Genomic DNA, 24,172 nt, shown 5'->3' with positions numbered 1-24,172 from the left:
GAATACGCATCCATGACAGTGGATAAATACTTAAACGCCTTATTTCTAGACTAATAAGGAATCATTTCTAGTAAGTTAGCGAACGAATGAGTGGGAGAAGAAAGGAATACAGGAAATTGGCAACACCGTGCAGGGGCACATGCAATGCTCCTCCCTCCAGCCCTACCTGTCAAAACGCATCTTTTAATATTACGGTTATACGTGTTGAAGTAGTGAGGGTAGTATTATGGGCGATGTGCTAGTTGTAGTAATGCTGTGACCAGCACAAGTACCTGGTCCCAGAGCGAAGGTAATTAATCGTTTACAATTAGAATCCTACGTCTGGAAGACATAGTTATGTTTCTTACAACTGTCTATAGACAGATTCACAACGATGATGATGATGATGATGATGATGATGATGATGATGATGATGATGATGATGATGATGATGATGATGATGATTACTTTACCGATTGGTAAACGGCGCTTTTCTGTCAATCCTAGGTCCAACTCAATATATATGTGCACACCAGCACTAACTTTACACTTACATTGGTTATCAGAGTTTGCCCACTTTCACACCAGGAAAAGGCTGGGACTATGCCTTCATTCGACAGTCGCTTATTTTTCACTCCTATTCCACCGTCGCCATATGACCTATCTGTGGCGGTATGATCTAAAAAGCAAAGCAAAGTCACCTCCGTACAGGCCATGAAGGCCCTTGGAGGAGTGAAAGTAAAGGCTTCTACCATTGTTAACCGTGGCAGGTGATGGGGTAGAGTGGTCAGTTCTACGCCCGGCCGCCTTTGCCCCGAGGAATTAACCTGGTACTCATTCTTGGTGTAGGCTGAGTGAACCTCAGAGCCATATGCACCACCGGAAGTGGAAATCTTTAAATTTTACGACTTCCTGATGGGGATTCGAACCCACGTCCTTCCGGGCGAACCGAGCACGCCTTTACCGCCTCGGCCAGGCAGCCCCTCGTATGATCTAAAGCAAGTTATAAACAAAATATGGTTCCAGACTTCACATACACAGTTACTACTGGCTGAAGATAACGTGTATGTTTGCATTCAAGAAGTGTTCTGCTTCATCGCTGAATGGTCATCTTAGTAGCCTCTGGTTCGGCGGGCCCCGAGTTCAAACGCCGGTCGGGACAAGGATGTTAACCTTCATTGGTTAATTCCAACAGCTAAGAGACGGAGTGCTTTTACACTCCACACGATTCCTGCAACTCACAAACCAACACCATCCTCCACCACAATAACACGCAGTTTCCCATAAACGGCAGATGCCGCCCAAACACCTCGGAGGGTCTGCCTTACAAGGCTAGCAATAGCCACACGAAATGATTATTCAGGATGTGCTGGATTCACGACCAGGTAATAAGTTCACCAGATCAAAGATTAATCACCCCTGGAGAAATCATTACAAGCATCATTTAACACCGTGTAACTCTGCATCTGGATTTGATAATCGCCTGGATTCGGTTAGGAAGTGAGTCCGTAAGGTTTTGCAGATACTTCGAGTCCAGGTTAAGCCACTCCCTGAGGATTTGATCGCGCAGCAATTCCACCAAATTGCGGAGATGTTGATGTCGACGTTTTATCTGCTGTTCCAACATGTCCCACAGATTTTCAATGGGGTTCAAGTCAGGTGATATTGCAGGCCAGTTGAGATGTAATAGGGTGTGGGGTTGTTCACGAAAGCAGATGCGTCCAGCCCGATGAGAGTAGCTTTTGTCATCTTGAAAAATCGGGGTATTAATAGCATACTCATCATGCAAATGTTGGCTGACAGGCAACATCTGATCATCTAGAATGTTTAAATAAACATGCTGGTTCATGTTAGTGGTCACCTCACCGATCGGACCCAATCCATGATACGACAAACACCCCCAAAACATCACAGACTCACCTCCGATTTGAACCTGACCTTGCACACATTCAGGATGAAAGCCTTCGGGAATGCTCAACGACGTGCGCAGTTGAAAGGCAGGCAGAAATGTTATTCGTCAGACCTCATTACGATCCTTCGGTCAGCTACTGTCTACGCCCGATGATTTCTAGCCCATTGAAGACGCGCAGATTTATGTGCCTGTGTGAGCAATGGCCTCATGCGAGGTGACCGACTCCAAATGTTCACTGCATGCAGTTTCCGTCGCAATGTTGTCTCGCTAACAGGTTGGGATGGATCTTTATTCTCTTACTGTAGCATTTCCTGTCGGATTTGGAAGTGATTTTGATTCACAGGCCGTGAAACGCATCCCCGGTCCGTCTCAATCAGGATCTTCTTCCGACGACAATTCTGACGTCGTGTCTCGTGGTCACGTGTAGTACACCACTGCTTGTAGACACGCTGGAAAGTCCGCTGCATAGCACCAAACTATCCAGCAACTTCACTCTCACCGTATGGGTATGAGCAGAGCCAAATACGATTCCTCCTTTTTGCCACTCTGTCAAATCATTACATTTACCCATGTTGAGGTACACTGTCCGCACGAAACATCACTGTCTCACTGATCGCTACTGCCTTATGCTCACGGAAAGGCAGTGCGTGTGCGGTTGAGCACAGGACTCGTTCGCTGCGCCACTTGTAGAAGCGCACTAGGGTGACTACTATTTTGTCCGGTGAGCTTACCTTCATCAATACTACGATTTCCACCTTCCTATTCCTAGCTCTTTCCTATAGTATCCTTGTCGAAAGCCTGTGGATGTGTAAGTTGTTGTGAAGTTAAACCCATTATCCTTTGGTTCACGTATATGTTAAGGATTCCTTGGACAGCTCATCGCACGAACACATCAATCCTGAACCAACTTCAGATAAAAGTTCGTCTATCGTGTAAGGTCTCTCAACGGATTGTACGCTACTTTGGACATATCATGCGCCGAGATGGTAGTCTACAAAAGATGATTGTTGAGGGCAAAGTCCAGGGAACCAGACAACGAGGACGAATACCAACGCGATGGATTGACATGATGAACGGCCCCCTACAGTGTTCTCTCAGAGTAACCACATTGAAAGCTTTAGATAGGGAAGAATGGCGGAGTATGGTTCATCGGCTAGAGGACTGAATATTATGATAGTCACGACGCCTCAGTCATGAGGCAAAACGATGAAGAATATGTGAGCTAGAATTCAGGAGGTGGTGGGCCCGTACTCCATTGCCGGCAGCTTGGATGACGGTTTTCTGTGGTTTTTCATATTCACGCACGGCAAATGTTAGGGCTGTACCTTGATAAAGGCCACAGTAGCTTCCTTCCCAGTCCTAGGCATATCCCATCGAAGTCGTGAGACTTAAAGCAAAAGTATAAAAATGGAAGCACCTGACAGGGAAATAAACAATGTACACCGGGTTGTTGACCAATACATTGTCAGACACTGCGTAGTAACTATAAATGTTCGACATTATTTTCTTCGTTATCCAGAGCTTCTTCTTGTGAATCAGTTACGAAGACCATTACGACCGACCTCCTTAGCTGCTCTGCTACAGATAGAGTTCATTTATCAAGCTGTCATAGCCAGAGATCAGCCTTGTTTTGCACGCGCTGAGCAGTGGTGAAACATAAGTGATGTATTGCGATTACACAGTCAGCTAAATACTTTCTCGATAACTGATTAACGGAAATGACTATATTTACCTCGTGATGCAAACACAGCTCGAATTATTTTTCGAAACTTATTTGTACGTAGACTGTAAATAAGGTAGTGGCAACATAGTGAAGACACTCGCACTAGACCGGGCATGCGCAAATCAATCAATCACTGTTGATCTGCACTTAGGGCAGCCGCCAAGGTGGCAGATTCCCTATCTGTTGTTTTCCTAGCCTTTTCTTAAATGATCGCAAAGAAATTGGAAATTAATTGAACATCTCCCGTGGTAAGTAATTTCAATCCCTAACTCCCCTTCCTATAAACGAGTATTTGCCCAAATTTGCCCTCTTGAATTCCAGCTTTGTCTTGATATTGTGATCCTTTCTTCTTTTAAAGACATCACTCAAATATATTTGTCTACTGATGTCATTCCACGCCATTCCTGGGAGCGGTCAGGTGGCGTTTTCGTCGATGTGTAGTGTCATTTGATGGGCATCCATTGGGAGTGTAGTTGCTGTGTGGCGTAGAAGTGTCGGGAGTGTTCGAGGACATGTTCGGCTCGCCAGGTGCAGGTCTTTTGATCTGACGCCAGTAGGCGACCTGCGCGTCGTTATGGGGATTAAATGATGATGAAGACGACACATACACCCAACCTCCGTGCCAGCGAAATGAAGCAATGATGGTTAAAATTCCAGACCCTGCCGGGAATCGAACCCGGGACCCCTGTGACCAAAGGCCAGCACGCTAACCACTTAGCCATGGACCCGGATGGCGTAAAAGTGAATAGTGTCAATTTCACCGCTCTAAAGCGTGTTTTCAGAAGGTGATCAGCGTATGTGTATTAAAATCGAGGTTGCGCATGGCAAAAATGCATCTGAATGTTATCGAGGATTACCTGAATCCTGTGGCGAGAATGCATTACCTCTAGGACGGTTGCACGACGGGTGTGTTCTATTACTGTGTGTGCAGTTACAGCTGTTTAATAAACTAACTGTGAGTATTGCCTGTAAGAGACGAGGACAATCTTGTGGGAGTCGAACGAGAAAATTGCGCATCAGTCTCCCTCATATACACCACTTCCCCTACCTCCCCTTCTCTTCCCTGAAGCATGGCAGCGGCGAGTTCGTCAGTTAGAATTGCGCGCCCCGGACTAACGTTATTTTCTCGAAACAATTTTTTTTTTCGCCAATCCGATTGCACCATTTTTCTTAACATAACACGAAGAGCATCTCTGATCTTTTTGTCGATATAGTTCTGATACATCCTGTATAGGAGCAATAGTCCTCCTACATCAGCAGTATGTCATGACTAAACATAGAATAAGCATTTCCTAGCATGTCCTTGCATACTAGCATTAGTTGACGTTATATAGGGATTAGTAAGATGGAGTTATGTTTGCTGAGTTCTCTTCTATTGTAACCCATGCATCACCATATAGTACGAAGATTAATGATGTGTGCTCGTCTACACTATATGGATTATTCATTTATTTAATCAAGTTTAATGTTTGCAATTCAAACTAACGAGTTTCTGAATAACTGGAATAGTGCCAAGCTAGGGTCGTTTAGAAGGACAGCTCTGAGGATGAATGGTCTTTCAACACTAAATGATTTCGAAATTTTTCAATACGTAAATTATTAACCATAAAAGCTTACAGTAGCTTCAACTAGATTCCCTCCAATGCATAGGGTGATCCACAAGATATATCGTCGGATCTGGAAACGATTGGAGCAATGATTTCCCCTAATTCCAGGACTTTCTTTTATAAATATTATCTTTATTATGAAGGAAAAAGCAGAGCAAGAATAATGAACGGAATAACCTTTGCTTCAATTGCAGACTGTCAAGATATGTGTCCTAGCAAATACGAACATAAGATAGGCTAATTTCCCAAAAATATTGAAAGTATTCTTTTAAGGGAGGACCTACACATATAAGGATAAAAATTTGTCATTTTTCAATTTTTTATACGTTTATTGATCCTTCCTCTTCAAATCGCTGCAACAATTTATTTGATATGTATCATACTTTTGAAGTTATGACTAAGAACGTGCAGAACTGTCAGAGACGTGAGTCATTTAAACTTCTCCAGATAACGCCCATGCTCAGCACTTATATTATTTGACCTTATTTTGCAGTAAAATTTACCGTATTTGAACTTGATGCGTACAATTTGCTCTTGACGCTCTTTCAACTGTTTCTGCGTACACCCTGTGGAACAGGGTTTAGGTATGTCTGTTTATGTTTTGAAGTGGATGTTATGAGAATTATTCTGAGCAGTATTCATTGTTTTGAATAAGTAAAGTACGTGTTCGGCTATTAGAATTCACAATTGTAAAGCGAAGGTGTTCTTATAAAACTAAGAAGAGAACATTTCTTGGCAATAGACACACGTACACTAATAATAAATGGGTAGAAGAGCCATCGGCATCACCCAACCTCAATAGTGCATCTTCGAGAAAGCTTGGATCTCAGTTGAAGAATAAAAGTGATAGTGATGTAGATATAATCTTTGATGTAAATATTTTGTTTGGTGAGCTAATGAATCAGGGGCTACCTGGCCGAGGCGGTAAAGATGTGCTCGGTTCGCCCGGAAGGACGTGGGTTCGAATCCCCGTCAGGAAGTCGTATAATTTAAGAAACGAGATTTCCACTTCCGGAGGTGCATAAGGCCCTGAGGTTCATTCAGCCTACACCAAAAATGAGTACCAGGTTTATTCTTGGGGGTAAAGGCGGTCGGGCGTATAACTAATCACTCTACCCCATCACGTGCCGAGGTTAACAATGGTAGAAGCCTTTACCTTCCACTCCTCCAAGGGCCTTTATGGCCTGTACGGAGGTGACTTTGCTTTGCTTTGAGCTAATGAATGACCTTCGGTGGGAATGTGGAGGCTGTGTAAATATTGTGTTAGATAAAATTGTAGGCTTAAATTGTAAAGTGAAGATAGTTTGTGAAAAATGTGATAAAACAATTTATTTTGACAACTGTGCAAAATTAGGCAGGAAGAATCGTGTATGTTCTTTTAATAGACAAGGATGGTACAATCGGGGGGACCTACACCTATAACAACCAAAAATCATGTACATTTCACTGTTTTATTCCTCAGCAACAGAAAGTGCTAAAGAATTGTAATTTGGTGTTCGTGTATTTACAAGTCATATGGCGAATGCATTTCATGATATGTATGTAAAGATTGTTGGTTCCAAGGATAATGTCCAGATAGAGGAGGAGACTAATGCTAAAGAAGTACTAAAATTTACATATAATAACAATGACATTTACAGTAAGACACAAAAGTTGAAAACTAGAAAAGCGGCTGGAATTTATAAGATTTCTGGGATATACTAAAGACAATGGGTTGGGATATAGCACCATATCTGAAGTACTTATTTGATTATTGTTTGGTTGAAGGAGCTATACCAAATGAATGGAGAGTTGATATAGTAGCCCCTGTGTATAAAGGAAAGGGTGATAGACATAAAGCTGAAAATTACAGGCCAGTAAGTTTGACATGCATTGCAAATAAGTTTTGGTAAGGCATTCTTTCTGATTATATTAGACATGTTCGCGAAATTAATAACTGGTTCGATAGAAAGCAGTTCGGTTTTGGTAAGGGTTATTCCACTGAAGCTCAACTTGTAGGATTCCAGCAAGATATAGCGGATATCTTGGATTCTGGAGGTCAAATGGACTGTACCGCGATTGACTTGTCTAAAGCATTTGATAGGGTGGATCATGGGAGACTACTGGCAAAAATGAGTGCAATTGGACAAGGCAAAGGAGTGACAGAATGGGTTGCTACATTTCTAGAAAATAGATCTCAGAGAATTAGAGTAGGCGAAGCTTTATCTGACCCTGTAATAATTAGGAGGGGAATTCCTCAAGGCAGTATTATTGGAACTTTATGTTTTCTTATATATATAAATGATATGAGTAAACAAGTTGAATCAGAGGTAAGGCTTTTTGCGAATGATGTTATTCTGTAAATGTAATAAATAAGTTACAAGATTGTGAGCAATTGCAACGTGACCTCGAAAATGTTGTGAGATGGACAGTAGGCAATGGTATGATGATAAACGGGGTTAAAAGTCAGGTTGTGAGTTTCACAAATAGGAAAAGTCCTCTCAGTTTTAATTATTGCGTTGATGGGGTGAACGTTCCATTTGGGGATCATTGTAAGTATCTAGGTGTTCATATAAGGAAATATCTTCATTGGGTTAACCACGTAAATATCATTGTAAATAAATGATACACATCTCTGCACATGGTTATGAGGGTGTTTAGGGGTTTTAGTAAAGTTGTAAAGGAGAGGGCATATAAGTGTCCGGTAAGACCCCAACTAGAGTATAGTTCCAGAGTATGGGACCCTTACCAGGATTACCTGATTCAAGAACTGGAAAAAATCCAAAGAAAAGCATCTCGATTTGTTCTGGGTGATTTCCGACAAAAGAGTAGCGTTACAAAAATGTTGCAAAGTTTGGACTAGGAAGAATTGGGAGAAAGAATACGAACTGCTCGACTAAGTGGTACGCTCCGAGCTGTCAGCGGAGAGATGGCGTGGAATGACATTAGTAGACGAATAAGTTTGAGTGGTGTTTTTAAAGTAGGAAAGATCGCAATATGAAGATAAAGTTGGAATTCAAGAGGACAAATTGGGGCAAATATTCATTTATAGGAAGGAGAGTTAGTGATTGGAAGGACTTACCAAGGGAGATGTTCAATAAATTTCCAATTTCTATGAAATCGTTTAAGAAAAGGCTAGGAAAACAACAGATAGGGAACCTGCCACCTGGACGACTGCTCTAAATGCAGATCAGGATTGATTGATTGATTGATTGATTGATTGATTGATTGATTGATTGATTGATTGATTGATTGATTGATTGATTGATTGATTGATTGATTGATTGATTGATTGATTGATTGATTGATTGATTGATTGATTGATTGATTGATTGATTGATTGATTGATTGATTGATTGATTGATTGATTGATTGATTGATTGATTGATTGATTGATTGATTGATTGATTGATTGATTGATTGATTGATTGATTGATTGTCAATAAATTATGGTTATCTTCCACCATACCGATCAAGTTCCTGCGCGGTTTGGGACACGTAGCTATCAGCTTGCATTCGGAGATAGTGGATTCGAACTCCAAAGTCGGCAGCCCTGAGAATGCTTTCCAGTGGTTTCCCATATGCACTCCAAAAATGCTGAGGATGTATCTTAATTAAGACCACGGCCGCCTCCTTCCCATACCTAGCCCCCCCCCCCCCCCATCGTCGCCATAAGACCTACCGGCGTCGTGCGACGTAAAGCAAATTGTGAATGTATGTTCCGTCGTAGTTGAACAGGGAATATAACTCGGGAAAAAAGGATATATATTATTAACTCTAAAAATGGCAGATTAAATGTGAGATTTGTTCGAACAAGTTTTCAAAACTCACATATAACATTCAGGACACACATTCCTCACAAGCAGAAGAAGAAAATATGTTATATGGAGATGAATCCGGAAATGCTTTATTTCAATGTTAGAGATTATTTTCTACAACTCGACGCAGTACACTAATATTGAGAGACACCCAGAAAGAGAATACACCAGAATACCCCTTGCAACTCTTTCTTACATGGAATGTTCAAGGTGCTCTACGTTTGCATTGATACCTCCATCAACTCGTCGTCGCATTGAATCCCGAATGCGCTCATGTATCCCTGGAATATAACTTATGAAAATAAAGTTGGTACCGGTATCGAATTGATCATCTATCTTGTCTTTCATTTCTCCCGAAGTCAGGCATATGCCGGGTGATGTCACGAAAATGCGGGAGCAGTGCCTCACCCCCCGCCCCCTTTCCATATCTCTTATGTCATAGATATATCTTTCTAATTACATATGAACTTGCATATTTTAAAACATTTAAGATAATAAACTTCCGGACACAATAAAAATGTCTATTTTTAAAGAGAATTTTGGGAACTTGGGTGTAAGTGATAGAAAATTTAGTTTATAACTGTCAGGTTGTTCAGTCCGCCTAAATTAATTTGAATTAATAAATTTATAAACTGCCTAAAGGAGGAAACATATTGTAACAGCATTATAACTGTTAAAGTAAGAATGACATGTTACGTTCCTGAAAGTGCATCATCAGATTCTATCAAATCATACTAAAAACATTTAGAACTATATAAGCATTTATGTTTAAATTCTGTTTAAATCCTTCAAAACTTGACAGTATATTCTATAATACTATGCTAGAGTGGAGAGAAGTGAGGACTTCATTAATAAATGGCTCCAGATATTTTTTACAAAGGGTATAATATCGTCGTTTAAGAAACAGAACCTCGTATCTGACAATGCCTTTCATATTAATTATTTCCCTTAAAACTGGTCACGCCGCTCAGCCACATATGAATATGAAGCCCATGAGAATAATTTTCGTTGTGTTTATTTTGTTATGACCCCCTGCGGGTGGAAGACGCACATGTAGAACACACCCACGGTATCCCCTGCCTGACTTAAGAGGCGACTAACAGGGGCCCAAGGGGTCCTCAACTTGGGACCGTGGATTGACGACCAAGGGGCCCTTAGCTGAGTCTTGGCATTGCCAGGCTCCTCACTTTCGTCTATCCTATCCGACCTCCCTTGGTCAACTCTTGTCCTTTTCCGAACCCGACGGTATTAGAGCATTCGAGGCCTAGGGAGTCTTACATTTCACGCCCTTCGTGGCCCTTGTCTTTCTTCGTCCGTTACTTCATCTTTCGAAGTGACGGATCCCTTCTTTCTTCTTCTTTCTCTCTCTCTCCTTACCCCTTGTGGGTGGGGACGCAGACGAATAATACACCCACGGTATCCCCTGCCTGTCGTGAGAGGCGACTAAAAGGAGCGACCAAGGGATGATTGAATTAGAACCATGAAACTACTTTTGATTTGTACCATCATGCGGGGAACACCATGCGTTGCCTGTACTTGCGAGTAGTACCACTATATTCGGTATGAAATTGGTTTGTGATTAGTAGCAGCCTGGCCGGGGGGTTTCCAGTACCCGCGCGTCGTACCCATGTGAGCAACACCGCGGGTCTGGGCGAAGCCTGTGAGTTGTACCACTATATGAGCGACACCGTGAGTCTGCGTTGCCTGTGATTAGTACTCCCTGTGTGAGGAACACCACGGGGCCCGTGGGACCGGCACCCGTAACTAGTACACTTAGGTGAGGAAACTCATCGGTTTGCGTTGGCTGTGAGTGGTGCCATTGTGTGCGAAACACCATAGGTCTGCGTTCCCTGTACGAAGTACAATACTTGTGAGTAGTACCATCTTGTGTAGAACACCGTGAGTCTTCGCTAGTTTTGATTCGTACCCCAACATGACAAATACCATGGTTCTACTTTACTCGCGACATGTACCATTTTGTGGGGCCTTAGACGTGGATTTTGCACCCCTGTAGACATCAAGCATCATTTTGATTTTTGAGTGGTCCCTTGGTCAGTAATACTATTATTTACGATCCTTTTTTCAGTCCGATCCACTGTTTGTTTGTTTGTTTGTTTTATTTTTTGTTGGGTTCATGTCCATCCCTTCATTCTTCATGACATTTTTATTTTATTTTTGTCAGTGGATGAAATTGAAATTTTTGTTATTTCTTTTCGTACCATTAGGGGCCGATGACCTCGATGTTAGGCCCCTTTAAACAGCAAGCATCATCATCATCATCATCATCATATTTTGTTATGCTTAATGTGGAAAGGAAAATGAACCTTATCGTACTGCACTGTATAAATGTATGTTTGCTTGACGTATTTACGCACTCTTGCAGTGTATTGTATTTACACTTTTGCATACAACGAACGTTGTTCTGATGGAATGCATATCCACATGTTTCTGGGAGGCGTGACCAGTCTTAAAGGGAAAAGTGAATAGGAAGTGTATTGTAAAGTACGAGATATTGTTTCTTCGCCGACAATAAATATGATTGTATAGTGAAGCTTGTGTCTTCTTGGCCAAAATCTAGGAACATTTCTACTATAATCCTCTATTTAAGGAAAGTCGGGCTTGTTGGCTGAATGGTCATCGTAGTGGCCTTCGGTTCAGAGGAACCTGGGTTTTATTCCCTGCCGAAACGGAGGTTTTAACCGCATTTGGTGGATCGCGGACTGGGTGTTTGTGTTCCTCATATTACGTATCTTCTTTTATACACAGTACATCACTCCATTTATAATCACAGAGACACGCAATAGAGAATACATCTCTCCACGTAAAGTAGGCGTCAAGAAAAGTATCGTCCTTAATCCAAAAAGAAAAAAGAAGATTCATTAATGAAGGGAAATGTGGTTTTATTGAAGATCTCGCTACGATTCCTCAGAAATGGACAATGAATGATCCGACTTCTATCAATAAGCATTCGTCCTCGCGCTTCGCCTCTGAGGAAATTTAAAGTTTTTCAAACTTTAACAATGTCTATGGATATCAAGACGGGTATGTTTTATGGCTAGAGATCATCTGAAAATTTGCGTCGTGATTGATGTGATCATGCAGGCTGTGATGTGAAGTACTCATGGATGGTCATGACTGAGAGTCATATTATCAGAGATGAACGTTAGAGTACAGGTGATCGATGTGATCTTGCAGGCTGTGATATAAAGTATTGATGGGTGGTCATGACAGAGTCATATTATCAAAGGGAAACGTTAGAGTACAGGTGATCGATGTGATCTTGCAGTCTGAGATATGAGGTATTGATGGATGATCATACCTAAGTGATATATAGAAGCCTCTTTTTATCAGAAAGGCCCCATCTTATCATACTCTAGAAAACCTTTTATTTCATACTTTTTAAGGCCCTGATACAGTTCCCTCCTTGCAATGCACTGAATGCTACACTTGTTGATTCCGATTTCCATACACATGTCTCTCGAAAACGGTTCATTAGACGCAAATAAATTAACCGTTATAAATTTGAGTTTATTCATTGAAAGACATATGTGTGATCGCCTGACTTCGTTAAGGGAAATTTGACATAATTATTTTTCTACACGTGAAAATAATAATATTGTATTTTACGGAACACTAGATCAATGCCATTTCTACCATGATAGTCATACTACAATTAGATGCATTAGCGGTATTTTGTAACATGTGACATCAGATTTTGAACCTTCCTCTTTTTGTTCTTCCAGATGTCCAACGCGAGTGAGAGTGCAGAGCGCCCTAACTCCGGCTCTGGCTGCCGCCTGCGAGGGGGGAGCACTTCCTCCAACAGTAATTCCGCCACGCCGCCCCATCAGCACAACAACAGCCAGGGGGCGGCTCACGCCACAGCCCCCGGCCAGGGACCTCTGCAGCGCCCCAGCAAGCCGTGTTGCTTCTGCTGGTGCTGCTGCTGCAGTTGCTCCTGGTGAGTAAATTACGATCATATAACTTGCATTTTGAATACCAGGGACAAGTGCAGCAAGCCCTGTTTTTTTGTACTGGAACTTCTGCAGTTGTTCTCGGTAAGTTGGCTCAACATCTCACGCTACCATCAGTCCACCAGGGACCGCTGCATCAAGTCCTGCTTATTTGTACCGAAACTTCTGCAGTTACACCTGGTAGGTAGTCCCAACATCTTACACTATCATGAAACTATCAGGGACCAGCGTAACAAGTCAGTCAATAGGCGTTGTTCTTTGTACTTCAGATGCTGCAGTTGTTCACTGTAAGCACACAACACTCGCTAGCCCATGGACTAGTCCAGCAAGCAATCAAGTGTGGCTTCTTACACGTGTGGGGATTCAGTGGCTCTATATTAACACATGGTATTATTTCGTAGATCATCAGGAGTCAGTGCAGAAGGCCAGCAACCTCCCTTCTCTATATTATGGTGTTGAAGTTGCTTAGTATAAATAGGCCACGCTCACTATACTAATATACTGTATAGACCAGCAGTGGTTGCTCTTCCATGTACCAAATGCTTCAGATACATACTCCGCAGTACGCTGGGTTGCCCCATTTGACAGGTGCACTCGTACGGAAAGAAAAGTGAAAGGTAAGTAACAATGTGTAGCCTATGAATATCATGGTGCATTTCATCAGATCAAAAAATGTTCAAAATAGCTCTGTCCCTCTCTCTCCTTATCTCTTCTCTGTACGTCTCTCTCTCTCTCCTCATGATGTTTTCCTTGCACCCTGAACAAGACACAGCTTCCTTACACGGCGTTTCAGCAAACCGAATTCCCAGTTAGTCTGCAGCCCCTGTAACGTTCTGCAACCTCGGCATTACGTTGTTGCGGGTAGCCGTTTCCTACATCACAATGAAAGCTCCTACCGCGGACGAAATAGACCATCCCACTCTACTGCGGAATATGCACCGTATTGAAGCGCCCGGTAAGTTGTTTTTGTTGGTTAAGCCTACATAGCATTACCAGGAAAAAGCAGCTATTTCCCCTGTGCGTTACCTAACACTGTTGCGGACCATGCAGTTATCTCCTGGTGAGCAGAATACATGTAATACTACCAGAGACCATGCAGTTACCTAGTTACCTGTTAGTGAGCAGACTTCACGTATGACTACTAGGGGCCATGCAGTTATCTCTTGGTTAGTAACACACACGAAATACTACCAGGAATAGGCCTAATGGAGTTACCTCCTGGTGAGTAGACTACATTTATCACTTCTTGGTACCATACAGTTATCTCTTGGTTAGTAGAATACAAGTAATATTACCAGGGATAATGGAGTTATCTCACGGAGAGTAGACTACTTGTAATGCTACCGGGGACCATGTAGCTATCTCCTGGTGAGCAAATCTCACGTTAAACTACCAAGAAAAATGCTGTTATCTCCTGGTGAGTATATTGCACGTGACACTACTAGGGATCAAGCAGTTATCTCTTGGATAGTAGAATACACGTAATACTACCAGGGATAATGGATTTATCTCCTGGTGAGTAGACTACTTGTAACGCTACCAGGGACCATGCAGCTATCTGCTGGTGAGCATATCTCACGTACAGTAACACTACCAGGGACTATGACGTTATCTCCCAGTGAGTTTTTTTTTTTTTGCTAGGGGCTTTACGTCGCACCGACACAGATAGGTCTTATGGCGACGAAGGGATAGGAAAGGCCTAGGAGTAGGAAGGAAGCGGCCGTGGCCTTAATTAAGGTACAGCCCCAGCATTTGCCTGGTGTGAAAATGGGAAACCACGGAAAACCATCTTCAGGGCTGCCGATAGTGGGATTCGAACCTACTATCTCCCGGATGCAAGCTCACAGCCGCGCGCCTCTACGCGCACGGCCAACTCGCCCGGTCTCCCAGTGAGTAGACAACATGTAAAACTACCACAGAATATGTAGCTATCGCTTGGTGAGTAGATATCCCGTAACACTACCAGGGACCATGTTGCCTACACGTAAAATTACCAGGAAACATTCAACTATCTCATGGTGAGCAGACCACCCGTAACACTACGAGAGACTGTGCAGTTATCTCGGGGTAAATAAACTAAACATAATAAATAACAAGGGGCCACGCAGCTTTTTCCTGATAAGTAGACTACTCCACATAACCGGGACCATGCAGCTGCCTCCTGGTGAGTACACTACACATAACACGGATATGAGCCTTGAAGCCACCTTCCAGCGATCGAGTGTGCTGCAGCTATAGCATCATGCACATTACCGTCAAGCGGTAGTTCATTCTGATAAGTAAAACAGAGGAAATTATCGTGCAGATCGCTGTGGACTTCTCTAGCATCCCAGAAAATAAAATCGCTGCAGCGGATGATCTACTAGTGTTCTCTACCTGGTGAGAAGACTACCGGTACCTATAAACGTATTGTTGCGTGTATGCCACGTATATTAACAACAACGTATCTTTTTTCCAGAAAGACTGAACGTGTTAAATAAGCCTACAAATTAATTTTATGTGATAATATGAAGAACTTCTAACATGATCTAGGTCAAATGTGCATGTTTTATTAAAGTGTATATGATGTACGCAAGATGAAACATTCTAGTTTTCTTCATAAAATTGCTGCATTTATATTATTTGAAAGAGGATCCTTCACCAAGAATTATTTTCAAATATGGCGCTTTCAAGCTCATGTCAGGTCTTAACACCTCTCATTGAAAGAATTATAAAACAAATGAACATTGTAAAGTTTGAACCAATAATTACAATATTATAATACATAATTATGTGTTCACAGTAGGTCCTTTAAGCCATGCTCGCACTCAAGAGACACGCGGTTTCCTTGACTCTCCGCCGTATAGTAGGGTTTACTTTTCCTTTCTGATAAACTTGAATGTATGGATGGTTTATATTTCTCGTAAACTGTTAGAGAATCGTTCGTGATAGTATTTGTAAACTGAATCCTCAGTATAAACTGTTTCCAACATAGATGATGATGATGATGATGATTATTATTATTATTATTATTATTATTATTATTATTATTATTATTATTATTATTATTATTATTATTATTATTATTGTTGTTGTTGTTATTATTTAGAGGGGCCTAACAGCTAGGTCATCGGGCCCTAATGGTAAGAAGTGAACGAAATGGAAATGTAAAAACTTCAAAATGTATCCACTGACTAGAATCTATAACGAATGATGAAGAAAAAATGATCGTGAAACAAAAACAACCAGTGGATCCAATTCACAATGCCTTAAGTACTGGGATGATTCTTATTATCTGTTGGGTATTCAACCCGAAGGCTGGTTTGATCCTCTGGAGCTCCACCAACAGCTGTCATAACTAGCCTAGGCGTCACTGAAGAGGCGTACTAGGGAAATGAGGAGTGAGGTAGTTTCCCGTTGCTTTCCTCACCGAACCAGCAGTTGCTATTATACATATCAGTCTGCCAAGCCCACTGAAATGCATGCACCAACCGACCCTATGAGCGATATTTTCACACCATCCTTAACAGGGACTGGCTGCATACAGGCTTATTATCTAAAGGATCAAAAATCCAGGGCACCGGCCCCTCATAATGGTACTAATCACTGGTAAAGCAGAACTATGGTGTTCCTACTATAGTGGTACTCATGACAGGTAACGTAGATTCACGGTGTTCCTCGCATCGTAGGTTATTTAGACCCATGGTATGTCACACTTAATGGCTCCACTTGCAAGCAACGCAGAACCATGGTGTTCCTCACGTAAGTAACGTCAACCCATGGTGTTCCTCACGTAAGTAACGTCGAGCCATGGTGTTCCTCACGTAATTATACTACGCACAAGTAATCTCATGGCTCTAATTTCATCACCCCTTGGTCGTCCCTTTTAGTCGCCTCTTACGACAGGTAGGGGATACCGTGGGTGTACGTTTCGTCTTCGTCCCCCACTCACAGGAGGTGTGTGGTTGTGTGTTTGGTCCACGAGAGCCAGTTTATTTCACTCAAGTCCGCCGGCAAAACGGTTCCCCCCCCCCACCTATGCGCCACGTGGGAGTATCACCTCTTCCTCAGCTACGACAGCGTAGTAGGTTCGTGGAGTCCGAACTAGAGAATTGACAGTAACTACGCTTCAAATCACTATCTTTCGTTGTGCCCAACTCCATGAATGAATACTGAGCGTTATGGACTTCATACCGCGGGATTTCGGGTGCAATTCCTGGCCGAGTCATGTAATTTTAACCACATTTATACCACTCACGCCATACACTAAAATGACACGCGGCTTCCATCCGACGACAGACGCTGCCCACCCTTTTCGGGGGGTGGGGTCAGTCTCAAGAGACCTGGTTCAGACTATGTCATCCAGAGAAAGCGATGTTTGCTGTACATGGAAGATGGAGTGAAGGTAATTGAATAAACGAAATACAAAGGCTCAGATTTTAGAGCAGTAGATTTTTGACACGAAGGTGATGGGTTTGATCCTACCTCAATCCAGTGCATTTGCTGGAGCTCAAATGAAATACGTCGGCCACATTTCGGTAATGTTACTAGCACATAAAATAACCTATCTAACAAAATTTCCAACATATCACCGTCTTTGAAAGCAGTAAAAGAAGTTAGTGGGACGTAAATATTATTTTCAATTTGCTTTACGTCGCACCGACACAGATAGGTCTTATGACGGCAATGGGATAGGAAAGAGCTACGAGAAGGAAGGAAGGAAGGAAGGAAGGAAGGAAGGAAGGAAGGAAGGAAGGAAGGCAGGAAGGAAGGAAGTGGGTGTGGCTTTAATTAAGTTACAACCCCAGCGGTCGCTAACAAGTCAGATTATTATTATTATTATTACTATTATTAGTATTATTATTATTATTATTATTATTATTATTATTATTATTATTATTATTATTATTCCCGATCTCGAAAGCCAAGAAATAAAGGCCGAGAGGATTCGTCGTGCTGACCACACGACACCTTGTATCTGCAGGCCTTCGGGCTGAGCAGCGGTCGCTTGGTAGGTCAAGGCCGTTCAAGGGCTGTAGTGCCATGGGGTTTGGTTTATTATTATTATTATTATTATTATTATTATTATTATTATTATTATTATTATTATTATTATTATTATTATTATTGTTACGGAGTATTGTGGATGTGCAGAGGTGAAAGAAGGTGCGGGGGTGAACAGGTCTCAAAATACGAAATTAAAGTTAAGATAAAATTTAACAAGGTTATATTTTCTTTTTAAGATCAAGAAAAAACAAATATAACAGGTACTCAGTAGCCGAAACACAAATCGATAATGTACAATTACAGAGTTACAGAATTTGGGCTCCGAGAGCCAGACACACAATTCTTGAGCTATAAGCCCAACCTTACGATATACAGAATTCAACAAAGGGGCAGAAGACCCCAATCATGCCCAGGAGCACTTGCTCCCAATTACACAGTAAAGCCCCCTCGAGGCGCGCAGAAAACAAAATTTTAGAAAGAGCAACCCGCTCTTAAGTTCAAGCCTATCAAAGGCCACACCAAACTCCACTTTCAAGCTGTCCTCCAAGGACATGAAAACAGGGGTAAAAATACCCAACCTACTGAGGCCTATTAAGTAAAGAAACAGGTCAATTACAGGGCCTCTAAAATACCAACTTGAGAGGAGGCGTCCTTGCACTCCTACTACACTTTATTTAAAACCTACTTGGCGCTAGGCCTCTAATGCAAGGGCTAATCCCATACTAAAGAGGTGACTTATCGAAGGAGACAATTTACATTATGTTAAGGAAGAAACGGTTGTGAAAATAAGTTCACCTCAATGCAATATGAGTGGGAGCTTGAGAGGGTTAAGCACTCTCTATCCCAATATGTAGTTTAAAAAGATAGAATTGATACCAAGTGTCTTTACATTTTAGGGGAAAGTTACATGGTAGAAAGGCTTCGGACCTGCCCCGAGAGTTAAACTGTTGAGCTAGCAAAAAAAGAAGTTATTAAACGGCCATTACCTGGTGGTTGAACTGCTGCCCGAAGAAAGAGGCGCTACCCGCCCCCTGCTACGTACTTTACACACTGATAGATGTTACTGAAGTGGCGCGGAGACCCGAAAATCAGCAGTTTATATACCCTCGTGGAATGTTCGAGGCGTTTCAGGAATGAGGACACCCGCCCGCAATCATTTTATTGGCTAACAACGAAAACCCCTACACTCTATGAAGAAGAAACACATTATTGGTGGAAAATTAATTACAGAAATTCCTTATTGGTCGAATTGAAAACTGGCGGAAAGAAAGGGTTAATATAGCCAACTTAAACAATAACTGAAAGAAATTTAACAAAGAACAAACTTATGAATTCAAAATTTCTCCAAAAACACAGTTCTTTCACTTCGCACTAGGGTGCATAATTGTAGTCCTTCAGTAGTGCCATCTGGAAGAGAATGTCCACACTTCTTACTACAGGCAAAACAAAAATACATCGAAAACGACCCAGTTCAGAAACTTCAAAATTTACAAGTAGGGACATCTGAGAAACTTGAGAATTAACACAGTAGATAAAGTTCAGACTTCCTCCAGTAGAGGAGTTTCAACTGGCGCAAAGTTTGAATTAGCGGCGTGGAGGTGTACCACCCGGTACAATTATTATTATTATAAAAGAGTAAGTATCCAAAATTACTCGTTCCCAAAGCGAAATTAATCATTTCAACTCAATTTATAAAGAGTGTTGAAAGGAACTAAAATCTTAATCTTGAAAATAAAGTGAAAACTGTGTAGTGTTTCGGAAAATATATACATGCTGTAAGGGATCATCGATAGATACAGCACAAATTACTATGGAATTGTTTTCTATCTTCTGTTTTAAGTATAATTAGAAATGAATTATTATAAATAATAATAATAATAATAATAATAATAATAATAATAATAATAATAATAATGTGTAGTTACTGTTCCGGCCTGATAAGACCCTTGTGGGAGAGTGGATTTGTGACTCCTGTTAGCAGAGATAAAACGATCCGTTCGCTGAATCACAGTAATTAAGAATTCTTGGATAAAATCCTAAAATTCGGACAGAAATCGAATTCAGAGCTCGAAGCTCCGAAGTTTATAATGATATGTTGAAGATTTTGACAAAGCTTCTCACGACAAAGATTACAGAATCAGTTGACCATGAACTCCCAGAAGAACAGTTTGGATTTCGCAAAGGTCGGAGTACCCTCCAAGGCGTTAAAAACCTGAATAATGACATTGACGAAACCTTACGACATCCAAGATGCAAATTTCATATAATGTATGTTGATTATTTGGAATCAGGTCACGTTAATCAGGCCGTTAATAAATGCGCAACTAGAAGCCATAATAAGTGAAGACAACAAACTCATGAAACTGATAATCAACATTCTGAGGACTAAATATCTGCAAATTGATGACCGTGTTACAACGCAAACCAACAGAGTAGGCCCCTACTGCAAGACGACTCACTCAGCCCCCTACTCTTTAAGATAACGACATATTTTTGTATGTAGATGATACGGTCATTGGTTCGAGTTCCATACCTGAATTCCAAAGGCCATTGACAATCTAGTCAGACGGGTACAGGATAACAAGATGAAAATCAGCACTGAGAAAACTGTAAAAATTTACATTTCGGAAAGGAGGCAGAGGAGCAGCTAGTGAGAATATTTACCTAGGATCAACACCCCTAATATCAGTAAATACATTCACAAATCTAAGACTGACATTACAAACAACAGATAGAGTCTACAGAGCCCACATCAAGTCTCGACCAAAGCCCTATATTCAATTTAAACAATCACAAAACTTTCACTGGGAACCGCTATGAGACTATTTGACGCGAAAATAGCTCCCATCGCCATATACGGGCTGGAAATAATCTGGGAGAAGAAGACCATGGCGGACTTGAGGATACTCGAAGCAGTTAACTCGCGCTTTCTGAAAGGTACATTGGGAATATGGAAATACGTGAAATCTCGACTAGCGGATGAACTTGCCAAGGAGACCTTCTTCATCGAGCACCACCGTATGAAGAGAGGGCTACCGTTCAGAGACGCCTGGGAGAAACTAATGCAGGGCAAAGTGAAGAAAAGAGACGAAATATGGATCGACTTTTATACGACGGAGGCCATGATGAATAGGAAATGGACAAACAATGACCAAGACCTGCGACCCTTTGGTAACTCGATGGCGGTACATGGATACTACCATAAGCTGTATAATACCGAGTACTTCCATGACATAGACAAATCCTGCGTATGTAAATTATGCGGTGTGCAATGCAGTCGATACCATGTACTCACTTGTAAAAATCGGAGATCATCTATTGCGCTCTTTTGTAAAAATGAGTGATGACAGTATCTTCAAATTAAAAATTATTATTATTATTATTATTATTATTATTATTTGTTTTACGTCCCACTAACTACTCTTGTACGGTTTTCGGAGACGCCGAGGTGCCGGAATTTAGTCCCGCAGGAGTTCTTTTACGTGCCAGTAAATCTACCGACACGAGGCTGACGTATTTGAGCACCTTCAAATACCACCGGACTAAGCCAGGATCGAACCTGCCAAGTTGGAATCAGAAGGCCAGCGCCTTAACCGTCTGAGCCAGTCAGCCCGGCATTATTATTATTATTATTATTATTATTATTATTATTATTATTATTATTATTATTATTATTTCCATGGCGTGACTCAGGCTATGAAGCCTGCTGTTCCGCCAAACCATGTCTTATAATGTACATAGACTTTTACTTGTGACTCATCATTTGAAAATGTATTCTAATTTGTTTACTACGTATTTGATTTTAATACCATAGGAATGTTTTATGAAATGGAATTGTGTACGGGATGACGTAATTACGACTTATATGATCATATTTTCTGAATATTGGGTCCACAATAATATATTACAGTACTTGTATTACACACCTTCAGCGACAATCAAGTCGTATCATGCCCTTATCTGGGGATTATTGCCTGGAATGAATAATATAGTTCCTTAAATGTTTCACCTTTAAACTCATTGCATGATATTTTACTAAAGACTTATAGAACTCTGATAAAAATCAGTAACAGTTATCACTTTAAAGATAGCTTGAGGGAATTTAACTTTGCATTCGGCCGTGACTGCCGATTTATTTCTGCTTATTTTAACACAAACTGTTTGACGGGTCCCCATTATATGCGGTATTTACGATGCCATTATAGCGCTCATAGCAAGATTTCTATGTATCTAATGTGCTTAATGCCTGGGATGCATCATCGCTAGATTTTCACGAAGGCAATTGCGGTTCGAATGCTGGTCAAGCTGTGACAGTTTTGAAATAAATTAAACAGTTCCAATTTATAGTAAGACTGCGGTATCGTGGTTACAATCAGTAACGTAAAATTACAGTTTTTCTTCTGTTTTTAAGTATATACGTATTTAATTGTATGACTTGGAAATAATGCTACAGATATGATACAAACCTAGCAAGCCTCAGACGTCTTTATACCCCGGGTGACTGTAAGCCAAAGAGTTGCTGCTGGTCAGTAGAAAAATGCTGAACGTAGGGAATTTAGGCCTATTTGATGATTTTAGGGATATGGATGGGTTAATATTGCTTCTAGATTATTAATTATGTACAAAATATAAATAGCTAAAATAAAGATTATTTTATGAAGTCAGATTTTATGCATAATGTGGTTTAAATAATTAGAGTGGATCCGCTTATAGTGTAGCGGGGCTGAGTGACTCAGACGGTTGAGGCACTGGGCTTCTAACCTCAACCTGGCAGGTTCGATCCTGGCTCAGTCCGGTGGTATTTGAAGGTGCTCAAATACGTCAGCCTTATGTCGGCATATTTACTGGCACCTAAAAGAACTCCTGTTGGACAAAATTCCGGCACCTCAGTGTCTCGTAGAACCATAGAAGTAGTTAGTGGTACGTAAAATCAATTACATTATGATTAATTCAGCTTACAGAATGGTATTACTCTTGCGTCTATATTGCATAAAGCAACCGTTTTTTAGACTTTTACTTGATTAATCTCAAAAAATGCTTTCTAACTATAACATAAGTACGGTTATTTAGGGTTACCTATTACGGTTAGGTATAAATGGTCACAAATATTTTTCAGCGATAATTTCGTGGATTGGCGCCTACAGTGCAGGCAATACGGCGTACACTCATGTTTACACTTAACACATTGTTGTCCGGGCGCGCGCTACACCATTCTTTCCTGTGGACCGGCAACAGAAGCACACCTAGCATGAGAAGTACGATGAAATATAAATACATGTAACTTTTAAATGACATGAAATAAATCATTGAAACTTGGTGAGAGCAATTACCAGTGATTCTAGTACTTGCTTTTAGTGCGGTATTGCGTGAAGCAGCTGAAACAAGTCATCGCCTAGGAAACTCGCGGAATTTCCGGCCGTATAAGTGAGGCCTATAAAACCTGTAAATGGTTGTAGGACTCTGTTTTGACCCTTGTTTGTCCATCCAATAACCTCGCTGTCACTACTATCACTGGCATCTTCACTCGTATTATTGTCGCCGTCAGCAGACTCGTCTGAAATGAATGTCGCACTTTCACTTCCGCGCGTATATTTTGATGTTTACGGACACACATCTTCACAATCACTAATACTTTCGCAATCACTAGGGACATCAGGTAAACTATCAGCATGCAATTCTCCAAATATTCCATCATCGTTCAAGCTGTATTTGGTACGGCGCGCCATGCTAACACCTGACAGTACGCTCGGTCACGCGGTTCTGAGTGTTTTGAAACCACACTTCCTGTGCCGAAAATATTGTCAAGGAAAGAATATATCTAAATTCCGATCAACAAAGACTTTAGTTTGTAAACAACACGAAATATTTCGATTAATAAACGGCGGAGAGAATAAAAAGACACGAGAATGAAGCAATGTGAGAAAACGTTAATTCACGTAGCCGGTCGTCCACGCACGAATACGAAACTACGTTAATTAACGTAGCCCGTCATTAATGTGTTAATAACCTCTTGGAGCCTCCGTGACTCAGGGGGCAGCGCTCCGGCCTCTCACCGCTGGATACCGTGGTTCAAATCCCGGTCACTCCATGTGAGATTTGTGTTGGACAAAGAGGAGGCACGACAGATTTTTCTCCGCGTACTCCGGTTTTTCCTGCCATGATTCATTCTAGCAATACTCTCCATTAACCTTTCA

General features: G+C 41.3%; 1 protein-coding gene across 1 annotated transcript in view; it reads left to right on the top strand.

The window, feature by feature from the left end:
• Dhit (Double hit) overlaps window positions 1-24,172 on the top strand; it is a 1,255,395-nt gene that overhangs the window by 688,892 nt on the left and 542,331 nt on the right. The window contains exon 4 of the mRNA XM_067145213.2: window positions 12,762-12,979. Within this exon, the coding sequence (XP_067001314.1) occupies window positions 12,762-12,979 (218 nt within the window). The remainder of the gene's footprint in view (window positions 1-12,761; window positions 12,980-24,172) is intronic.

This window comes from Anabrus simplex, chromosome 4 (assembly GCF_040414725.1).
Source record: "Anabrus simplex isolate iqAnaSimp1 chromosome 4, ASM4041472v1, whole genome shotgun sequence".
NCBI classification, from domain to species: domain Eukaryota; kingdom Metazoa; phylum Arthropoda; class Insecta; order Orthoptera; family Tettigoniidae; genus Anabrus; species Anabrus simplex.
Note: the sequence above shows the minus strand (reverse complement) of the source record. Positions and strands in the feature narration are given on the sequence as shown.